Source organism: Cariama cristata, unplaced genomic scaffold (assembly GCF_000690535.1).
Source record: "Cariama cristata isolate BGI_N322 unplaced genomic scaffold, ASM69053v1 scaffold11378, whole genome shotgun sequence".
NCBI classification, from domain to species: domain Eukaryota; kingdom Metazoa; phylum Chordata; class Aves; order Cariamiformes; family Cariamidae; genus Cariama; species Cariama cristata.
Genome location: NW_009631676.1, coordinates 384 through 12,034, shown reverse-complemented (window position 1 = coordinate 12,034; position 11,651 = coordinate 384). Strand labels below are relative to the sequence as shown.

The 11,651-nt window shown below is 43.7% G+C and overlaps 1 protein-coding gene across 1 annotated transcript; it reads left to right on the top strand.

Annotated features, from left to right (window-relative positions):
- The first annotated feature begins 272 nt into the window (after positions 1 to 272).
- On the top strand, positions 273 to 4,419 carry GCM2 (glial cells missing homolog 2 (Drosophila)). The gene is made up of 5 exons (XM_009706063.1): positions 273 to 314; positions 1,577 to 1,829; positions 2,234 to 2,346; positions 3,215 to 3,340; positions 3,538 to 4,419. Exons 1-5 carry the CDS (start codon positions 273 to 275, stop codon positions 4,417 to 4,419), a joined length of 1,416 nt encoding a protein of 471 aa, XP_009704365.1.
- Positions 4,420 to 11,651: the final 7,232 nt, after the last annotated feature.

Genomic DNA, 11,651 nt, shown 5'->3' with positions numbered 1-11,651 from the left:
CTGCTGCCCCGCCTGCGGGGCCGTCTGGGAGCCATTCACCCACTCCCAGGGATGCCCCGACAGCATAAAAAAGCGGGAGTCGCCACCCGCCACGGCCCCCTGGCATGAAGCCTACCTGGGACATCAACGACCCCAAGCTGCCGCAGGTACTGGGTGGGGCGGGGCCGGCTGCTGCCCCGCCTGCGGGGCCGTCTGGGAGCCATTCACCCACTCCCAGGGATGCCCCGACAGCATAAAAAAGCGGGAGTCGCCACCCGCCACGGCCCCCTGGCATGAAGCCTACCTGGGACATCAACGACCCCAAGCTGCCGCAGGTACTGGGTGGGGCGGGGCCGGCTATAACGCGGGGCCAGGTGGCTGGGGAGCCAGGGGAAAACCCTTCTTTCCGAGCAAAGCTTCGTTTCACAGCTGCTTTACTTCTCCTGCACCTTTTTAAATATAATTACATGGGTCTGGATGGGCTGCAGTAGTCCTTACAAAATAACTTGTAATAAAAATATCGATTTGATACACAGCTTTGGCCAGCTATGTATGATCTCCTGAAACAAACTTTAACTTCACTATTTGGCTAGTTTCCTTCTCCTTCATTCCCCATTTAAAGAAATGTTGAAAAAAAGCTTGTCTGCTACTGTAATTCAAGTTATCTAAATATTTCTTCAGTTTGTTGATCTGGCATTTTATTGTCAACGAGCACTCCACTTTTTTTCCAAGTGCTCCAAATACTTTTTTAATTCACAACTTTTTTTTTCCTCTTAGAGTTTATTTAAGTTTACAGAGCCCATGCAATTATAGAATAGTTTAACACTGTAAATGCTGGTAGTTTACCTGTATTCACTGGGGTTGCTCCTGTTGTACATACATATGTTAAATGAATGTTGCACAAATTCTTTACTTGCACTGTAAATATTTGGAGTTTAAAATTGTTCTGGTAATTGTGTTTTGGTAAGGAACTCCAGAAAGCCAGTGAAATCACAAATTGAAATGTTCTTTCTCTGAACCACTCTGCATACATTGGAAGTATATTTGCAATAGCAAATTTTTTTACTTCTGTTTTTTGACAGAAGCCTTATTCAACCCATATTAGATCCACTTTAAGAAACCATTCCTTAGCTAAAACTTCTATCTTCCAACCTGCAGGTGAACGGTCCTACAATGAGGAGAACTTAATAGCATGAGTGAGCAGGGTGGTTTCTGTCCTGTCTGGGTGCATCGGTGGTAGACCAATCAATAAGTTCTGGTAACAAGGATGATCTCTTAGGCCTGGGTAACCTCACTGCAAAGAGGCATCTGTGACAACGGACCATGTTATGATGGATCATGATGCAAAAGAGGAAAGGATCCTGACTTTCTTTTGAGACATGGAAGCTCAGAGTGCCCTTCCCCTTTTATAAACACTTCTGAATAAGCTATTCCAATATTTCTTTTTCTGCTGCTCCGGTGGTCATAGGAAAACCCCTTTTCCCCCATTACATATTTCATAACAGAGCAAAAATGTCAGGTTGCAATATCCTGTTAATATTCTCTTGCTCTCCTCTTTACTGCCTTGTCCTCTCACCCCCCACTTGCCCTGCTGCAGGAGCCCAAGCACTTCGATGCCTTCCAGGAATGGCCCGACGGTTACGTGCGGTTCATCTACTCCAGCAAGGAGAAGAACGCACAGAGACATCTCAGTGGCTGGGCCATGCGTAACACCAACAACCACAACTGCCAGATCCTGAAGAAGTCCTGCCTGGGGGTGGTGGTGTGTGCTAGGAGCTGTGCTCTGCCTGGTGGAGCCAGGCTGCAGCTTCGGCCTGCCATATGTGACAAGGCTCGGCAGAAGCAACAAAGTAAGAGGCACCTTAAGAGAGCCAGGATGCCCAAGGGAACCATTTCTTTCAGCTGAGCTTGATTTCTAATCTGGGATCACCCTGAGTTGCATGCAGTCTAAGGCATAATTGCAAAGACTGTGATGAATACATTTATTTCCAAATTTCATCAATGTCTGTCTGTAAATGCTTAAGGGGAATTGGATCTAAAATCCTTTAACTCATTAGTATTTGTACGAAGTATGCAGCTCTAGTTCATACCATTAGGTTATACTTGGTAGCCTATGTTGCGTTTCCTTGAACATCATATTTTAATCTGAATTTCAGTGAAGACTGCTCATATTGCTCTTGAGCTCTATTTACTCTCAGATAATATCCTTGCCTTTAACCAGTGTCTTCAGTAGTTTCTTTGTCTTTATTTGCAGAGAAAGCCTGCCCAAACTGTAACTCGGCCCTTGAGCTGATTCCTTGCCGAGGACACAGTGGTTATCCAGTCACTAACTTCTGGAGGCTTGATGGCAGAGCAATATTTTTCCAGGTAAAAAAGCATGCATGCATATGTGCACACACATACATAAATTATATCTCTATATAGAGACTTTTCTCCCTCCCCCCTTTTTTCTGTGGGTTTTCTTTTTTGTGTGTGTGTAACACTGAATATGGTGAGCACGGTGGAGTTCTTGTTCATGACTGGATTCCTCTGTAGTACAAACATGGAAGAACAAATAAAACAATAAAATTTGGTTGTCTTTTTAAAAGCAGTACTTCAGAGATAACTATGTTCAATTTTAACTATAACATCATTATTGATTTCTAAAATTCTCCTGTTTACAGTACACAAATGTGAACAAAAAGGTTGTCCTCCACCCTGGTGCATCTGGCAACTGAATCTCACCAAGGATCTAATATTTATTTCCTATTAAGATAAATAAATGGTGAAAGAAAAGCCTTACTTAAATTTCACAAGTTGAAAAGTGAGAATTCTACTTTATGTGAAAATAAGCTTTGAATTTTAAGAGGATTTAAAAACTTTCCAGAAAAAAGGAAATTTAGAAACTGAAATTTGAAATTTCATATTGATTTGTTCTTTTTTTAGCAACATTAGGTCAAAAACTTCACAAAAAGCTTGTTCTATGAGATTACATTCTTTGTTGAATGATTTTTTTTTTCTCTGACCCACACAGCAGTGAATTCTGTTCTCCAGTCAGTAAATGCAAGCAAACTGGTCACATTCCCAAATTCTCAGCTCTATTATTATTATTCAGATATTCTGCTACAGATATGCAAAACCTGAATATTTTTTACTATCAAAATAGTTGATAAATTCTCAGTTAGAAGTTATTGCATTCTCTCTTCTCTTTACACCCTTCCAGTTCACATCTAATTCTTTGTTAATCCTAATTTAGGCTAAAGGAGTTCATGATCATCCCAGGCCAGAGAGTAAATTGGAGGCAGAGGCAAGACGAAGTGCAATTAAGAAGCAAATGTCCTCTTTTCACCATTCCCAGAAAAAGAGACCTCTGAACTCAGAGGTAAGTCAAAGTCATTAGTCAATTAAAAAGGTGTCATAAGCATGTACTGAGGATCCCAGGGCAAAACAAAGCTTTACACCATGCTACATCTGTTCATTTGGGGCTGAAATAAGTAATAGCGCAAGTGTTGAGACATGTAAATGTGTGTATGGGCAGTATCGATTCCCAAATCTCAAAGATTTACTTGTCCTTGTCAGGCAGGAAGGTACCATGACAGCGGTGGTTACACCAATAACCTGCAGAATCTGCCCTGCATGGATGGCCCAGAAAGGGTCGGTATGATCACAGACACCAATTTTTCGATCCCAGCCCAGTCTTACCCTTTGCTGCAAAGTGCTGACCTCTACAAAGTATCTCATGACTCAGCCAGCTTCCAAGAGGACCAGCTCTCACCATACCCAAAGTGCCCCAATCCAAGGATCTACATGCCCAGGCCATGCAGCTATGAGTTTGGAGCTCCTACCTTTATAAGCTCCAGTCGTTACCCAACATTTTGCAAAGATCTGTCAAGTCCTGCCATTGACGCAGACCCCCTCAGTTTGAATGGATCTCACTACAATGCTGTGACCACCCATGATAAGAGCTTTGATAACGCTGGCAGACATTACGGACTGAAACCAGCTTGGGGGAAAACCGGCAGTGGAGACCAGAGTGACTATGGACAGATGCAAACAAACACTAACCACCCTTACTACAGTGGGGACTACCCCTGCAAGTATGGTCCCAGCCCCTCTCCCATAGCCCCACCATTGCAAACGGTCATCACAACCACCACCAAGGTGTCCTACCAGGCCTACAAGCCATCCACGCTGAAATACAGCGACAACCTCTGCGATATGAAAAATCTTCAGAGCTATACCCACATGGCAGAAAACGTCTCGGGTGCTATCTATTCAGGTATGAAGATTCAGGAGGACTTTGGGATGATAAAATCAGCGTTGCTTTACCAGCATGACCCAGTTCCCACAAAGTCCAAACCAGCCGAGAGTGTGGAGACCTATTGGTATGGGCCACCACTGGGGAACAGTTATGCTGAGCACGAAGGCCAGACCTTAAGGTTAGAGAATGCCGAATACTGACTAAATATTGCCTAAATAGCAAATACCTGCAAATGGGAAAATACTTTCTCGTGCTGACCATGTGCATGCTAAGCCCAGTGGTTTGGAATTTGAGGAGAGGTGAGGAAGCAGTACACCACGACAGCTTATCCCCATAAGTGCCTTTCTGGAACTGTGCTGAGTGAAGCATATTTTGCATACAATTTCAAGCCAGCCCCCACCTAATCTCTAAAATGGCACAAGGAGCTGAGCCCCAAACATGCCTGAGAGAAGGTAACGTGGAGGGCACAGCACCTCTGGAAGTCAACAGACTCCTCTGGTGGCCCGTGTGATCTGCTTACAGCCACAACTCCTGCCAGTTGCCTCAAGCTTTGAGAGAAAACAGTCCTTCCGTAAGAAAGAAAATGCTTACCAGGTAATGGGAAAAAAGATGAAGGGAGGTGGCTATAGACTATAGTCAACTGAAAGAAATGACAGAAAATGAAAGAAATAAAAATAAATGGAAGCAAGACAATTTGTGGAATAATTCACCTGAATGGTCCATTCACCTGTCGTGATCCATTTGATGAATGGAAAGATCAGCTACGTTTCTCTGAAATGAGAAATTAAAAACCTGCAGGCTGACTTCATATTGCTTTTTGATCCCTTGCATCAAGAGTACAGACTGTCCAGCCTTTCTACATAAAAAGGAAAGCTCAGGTATAGCCCTGCTGCCACTGAGAACTGACCCCCTGCAACACTCAACCTGGAGGCAAGAAGGCTCAGGTAACCCCCCGCCAAGCACGCCCAGCATCACATGGGTGTCAGGGTTAACATATAAGGTCTTGAAAACCATTTGCAAAGAAACTACTTTTTGTATAAAGGGGTCTGGCAAGCTGGCCAGACCAATACTGTGCAGGTATTGCTGCAGAGATTTGTTTTAACCATGAATATAACTCCATCCTGTCTAAAAATGCAACATCCTAGCTGCTTAGCAGTACGGATTAGTGTTGAATGCACCTTCACTGGTTGCCTTTTTGCACTGCATTTCCATTTTATCTTTCTCCTTCCTCCAAGGTACTTCTCTTAGTCTTCTCTCCGAAATCAAAACTCCCCTGACAGCACTGTTTGCCTGGAAATGAAACAACCAACAAACTGAGAGGTCAGAAAACAAAATTTCCAGACACCCTGAGCTAAATGAAGAGAAACTAAGGACTTACATCCCCAAATTCTTAGCTAATTGAACTAATTCTCCATTAAACCAGAAAGAAGGAGAAGCAGAGGAGTACTGCTGGTTTAAAACTTAAGTATTTTGAAAGCTGCCTAGTACTGGGGAATGGAACCTGTACCCAAACTGTGTGTGCCAAGCAAGAGAGCTATGTAGACACAGGGGATTGGTCAGGGTTACAAAATTTTTTCTTCTTATAATTATTATTAGGTTACCAAATGTCTTTAACTTTTTGGACACTCAACTATTTTTGAAAAAATCTGGTTTATGCATATTTTTGTTATGTTTTCAGTAACAGCATGGTACTGTACCCTTTCAATAAACATCACAGTTAAAAACAAAGCACCATGTAAACTAATGTGAGCAGCTGGCTAGTTAGCTTCAACACAAAGACCCTTGTAATGCTATCATCAAACCAGTAAACAAATCTTACTTGCAAAGCATGGTGTACAAATAACCGAGTTTTTAAAATCTTTTCTGGTGTAGTATTTTCTTTCTTTTTGTATTTTTATGAAAATGCATACAGTCTGATATGTGAAATTGAGCCCCACAGGAATTTAGCTAGTAGCATCCTGTTTCAGCAGTGGACTGCACAGCATTTTAAAAATTCAAGCCATGCGGAGCTGGAATTTACAAAGAGACAAAATGAATGCATCTGCAGCAAGCTTAGCTTATCTTTTAGGGTATTTGCTGTATACCTCACTTGGCTTTTGTTAAAATCCTACAGTAATTCTACCAGGTGTTTTAGATTACTGATAAGAAAGATTCAGGTGGACAACATCAGTTTGCTAATCAGCCCGTATACTAATGGGGGGGAGCAAAAAAAAAAAAAGTTACTCCCCAGAAAGACTGATGCAAAGTTTCAGAGTTTAGGAATACTATGCTGGTTTACAGAACTGAGATTTCTCATCCGTACTCCAAATCATATTGACGCATTTGCTGTGTAGAATAAAATTCAAGATTTAGAGCCTTCCAAGTTTAGAAGAGAAAGAAACATATTGGAGGGGAATAAGGCCAAACAAAATCACTAAAAAATCTGGAAAGATTCACAGAAAATGTGAAAGTCAAAGAATATTTTAAAGCTGTAAGTTGCTCCATTTTATATTGGTTTTAGATGAGTTAGACAACTACAACTCAAGCTTCAAGTGTATTAAAGCATTCAGACAAGCTGTGGGGGTTTTGTGCTGCTAATGTTACTGACATAAAACTTGTAATTGTAGCTGTATGCTTAAATCTTCATACTATGCTCTTAAACACAACCTTTTAAGCAGAACTTTGTACATCAGTTAAGAAAACGTAGCCAATTGTGTTAAGATGCTATTTTTTGGGTGTGGATTTATTTCGAATAGACTTGACAGCTGTTTAAGCACAGTAAAAAACTAAGGTAGTGATTACCTCATTGCATACCTCATTGCACTTGAACAAATAAAACCCCTCTAAAGGTTATTGTAGTCTTCCTTCACTTTGCTCCCTTTCATGCACTTGTATGTTACCTTCTTCAGATAAAAGATCAGATGGATAAAGTCTAGTGCTGTACATAGTTTTCTCTCCTATATATAAATCTAAAGCCAATGTGAGCTTCTGTAACAAAAAAAGCTGAAACTGAAAGTCTCCTTGTTGGTTTATATAGCTGCAGGATTGGCTTTAAAAGTGTGTTTCTCAAGCAAAGCAGCATCCTGAAGAAAGATGCACTCCCTTAAGTCCCTGAGCAAGCAGCTTCTCTTCCATTAATCATCCCCTTCAAGCATGGTTTCTGGTCCCACCTTGAGCACATTGAGAGGAGCCCCTCACCAGCCCGCATCTTGTGCTGCAGCAGACATCTTCATCTAACAAATTCCAGTTGTTATGGCAAAGTCACAGATGGAGGGGTAAAAGGTGCTTTCAAACCTCAGTTACCTATGGTTCCAGCTTTGTGTGGACTACAGGGGCCCTACTGAGGTAAAGTACCATCTGCCCCCAGGCTGATGCTGCCCTTTGTACCAAAACAGTGGCCTCTTAATGGCAAAGTTTAAAAGCCCAAGCATTGAATGGACGCCTCCTAGAGACAAGAGGCCACGTGACAATATTTTCCAACTGTGTACCCACCGAACACAGTGGTATGTCACACATCTGACAGGTACAACTACACGTGGGCAACATTTTGTGGTCCTATATCTTCCTGCTGGGAGGACAGAGCCTGGCATGCTGTCGCACTCCATGGCCATGTGTGTCCACCCAGTCCTGCCAACGATCTCTGGTGAGAGTCTGAGCAATTGACTTAGCCTTTATTCCTCTTCTGAAAGCAGGTTACCTCTGGGCTTTTCAAATACACTAAATGCTACAAACAAGGTGTGCAGAAATTTGGCTGTTTTGGGCTTACTGAGCTTGAAGTAGTTGATCTCCTTGTTTTGAGGTACAGACTACCACCTTTGAAGACAGAGACAAGCTTTCTTCTGAGCTCTACAGGTAGAAACCAGAGCTACTTTACAGAAACTGATGATGCAACAGAGTAGAATATGATTTCTGATACTTTTTTTCCTGGGGGTTTTCTGGGATTTTTTCTGGATTTCTAGGGTTTTTCTTTGTGTCTATTTGGAGGGAGCTATCTAATACAGCCGAGCTACTCCCATTCACAGAAGTAGATCATGTTTCCTGAGAGACGCCATTTAGCAGGATGCAAAATGCACTTCTAGAGATCCATTTAGGAAAGTTCATGTCATTCCCACCCTTATCAGTAGCAGTCATATGCAAATAAAAAGGGGAGAACTGGGACATTTAATGTCGGAGTAGTTCCTCCCAACACACGGAGTGAAAAGTTAGTCCAGGCCTGTTAAAAGCTCTTTGCATAAGAAGTATCGAGACTGGCGTACAGTGGTGTCCCATGTCAGGATAACTGCTTTTCGTGTTCTAGCTGCATAAAGTAAATATCTGCCTGTTACTCACAAGCAAAGGGAGGGTAAACCAGTTTCTGTTCATGTAGTGCTACACCTGGGATCGTGCAAAATGGAGAGTGCATTTCAACATGACACCTCCATGGGCTCACAAGAGTCCATATGCAACATGAAAATCAGTGGGATGATACAGGTGCAAATAAGTATCCCACAGAAACATTGCTTGTTTGGCCCAAACTCACTTAAACAAACAGAAACCAAATGAAGTTTACGCAACCCCTGTTAGCTTCTACATGCATGCTGGCAGTTGTGATGGCATTTGGGAGAAGCCAATTTCAGGTACTTAAGCTGGCATTTGAGCAAGGCATCAACACCTTTAAGGGCCACAACCAAAGAAGATTCTTTCAACAGAAAATTAGCAGTGAGTCTGCTCGTGGTGTTGTGTAAAATGAGCAGGGAACCAGGTTCAGGAGGATGTTCTTGAAGGTACTTTTGCAAGGCTTACAAACACCACTGCAGTTCCTGGGTCTCTTTGTTCCAGCCTGTTGCCTTTACTTCGGTTTCCTGGTTCATAGCAAGAGCACAGCACCTCTCTCCTGCCTTTGTGACAAAGTGAAGTGTTAAGTGACTGGGTTGCAGTGCTTGCCTTGCAACTCCGCACCATGTTGCAGTTTGACTTAAACACCGGGAAGTTCTGCCTACAGCCTTTATGTCTTCACGTATTTGAAATGTTGGGGAGTATTACAGAAAGTACCAACTGACAGACACTAGGTCCTGGTAACAAAATTTAGACTTAAATGTTGCACCTGTGCAAAACTAATACTGAAATTATTTAAACATCAGACCCCTTGCTTGTGCCAGATCTCTTATAAGTGTCTGTAATTAGACTAGAAATGCCCCAGAAGCAACAAAGAACATTGTTATAGGGACTTTGGAGATAAAAGCATTAAAGCAGCTGTAGCTTCCTTCCCTACCATGGTCTAATCTCCTTAGAGAAGGAATTACACTTTCACAAACCAGTCTGGTTTGTGACACTCTGGCATACAAGCACAGCAAGATCTGAGGAAGCCTCACAGTAGCCTCATGGTCCTGCAGGGGAAGGTAGCCAGAAGAGTATCTGTGGGGCTGACAGGGTCCATCTGTCAGAGAAGAGGAAGAGCATCTTCAGTCACAGGCTTACCAAGCTGGTGAAGGGGGCTTTAAACTAAAGTTGCCCGGGCAGGGGAATCTCAATCCATCCCAGCCCTACCAGTTTGAGGCCAGTGCCAGCAACAGATGCCCAGAAGTTGAAAAAGGATCATAGGTCAGCAGGAGAACACCTGAAGAGCACCACGAAGGATTTCCAGCCACTAAGTCAGTGTCATCGTGGGCCCACCTTAAACGCCCCTATGCAAACTCACATTGCATAGGGAATAAGCAAGAGAACTTAGAGATATGCGCATGTCTGTGGGGCTATGACCTTATTGGCATCATGGAGATGTGGTGGGATGGCTCCTATGACTGGAGTGTTGGAATGGAAGGACACAGGCTCTTTCAGAAGGGGAAGTAGGGGAGATGAGGAGGGAGTGTTGCCCTCTCTGTCAAGGACCAGCTGGAGTCCACGGAGCTCCACCTGGTCATGAATGATGAGCCAACCAAGAGCTTATGGGTCAGGATTAAAGGGAGGGCAGGGACAGGTGACATTATGAGGTGGGGTTCGCTACAGGCTACCCAACCAGGAAGACCAAGGGGATGAGGCCCTCTGTAGACAGAGAGGAGCAATCCCACGTTCACAAGTCCCAGTCCTTATGGGGGACTTCAACCACCCCAGTATCTGTTGGAGGGACAACACAGCAGGGCATAAGCAATCCAGGAGGTTCCTGGAATGCATTGATGATAACTTCCTTCTCCAAATGACAGAGAAGCCAACAAGGAGAGGTGCTATGCTGGAACTTGTGCTCACCAACAAGAAGGGGCTGGTGGGGAATGTGAAGCTCAAGGGCAGCCTTGGCTGCAGTGACCATGAAATGGTGGAGTTCAAGATCCTTAGGGCAGCAAGGAGGGTGCACAGCAAGCTCACTACCCTGGACTTCAGAAGAGCAGACTTTGGCTTCTTCAGGGATCTGCTTAGTAGAGTATCACAGGATAAAGCTGTGGAGGGCAGAGGGGCTCAAGAAAGCTGGTTAATATTCAAGGATCACCTCCTCCAAGCTCAGGAGCAATGCAACCCAACAAAGAGGAATTTGGGCAAAAACAGCAGGAAGCCTGCATGGATGAACAAGGAGCTCCTGGACAAACTCAAACACAAAAAGGAAGCCTAGAGAGGGTGGAAGCAAGGACAGGTAGCCTAGGAGGAATACAGAGAAATTGTCCAAGCAGCCAGGGATCAGGTTAGGAAAGCTAAAGCCCTGACAGAATTAAGCCTGGCCAGGGATGTCAAGAGCAACAAGAAAGGCTTCTATAGGTACGTCGGTGATAAAAGGAGGACTAGGGAAAATGTGGGCCCTCTCCAGAAGGAAACAGGAGATCTGGTTACCTGCAACATGGAGAAGGTTGAGGTACTCAACCACTTTTTTGCCTCGGCCTTCACTGGCAAGTGCTCCAGCCGCACTGTCCAAGTCGCAGAAGGTAAAGGGAGAATGAAAAACCACTCACTGTAGGAGAAGATCAGGTTTGAGACCATGTAAGGAACCTGAAGGTTCACAAGTCTGTGGGACCTATGAGATGCATTCTCAGGTCCTGAGGGAGCTGGCAGATAAAGAGGCTAAGCCACTATCCATCACATTTGAGAAGTCGTGGCAATCCAGATAAGTTCCCGCTAATTGGAAAAGGGGAAACTTAACCCTCATTTTTAAAAAGCAAAAAAAGAAAGACCCAGGGAACTACAGGCCAGTGAGTCTCACCTCTGTGCCCAGCAAGATTATGGAGCAGATCCTCCTGGAAACTATGCTAAGGCACATGGAAAATAAGGAGGTGGTTGGTGACATCCAACACGACTTCACTAAGCACTAATCATGCATGACAAATTTGGTGACCTTCTGTGATGGGGTTACAGAGCTGGTGGATAAGGGAAGAGCAACTGACACCATCTACCTGGACTTGTGCAAAGCATTTGACACTGTCCTGCATGACACCCTTGTCTCTAAATTGGAGAGACATGGATTTGATGGATGGACCACTCGGTGGATAAGGAATTG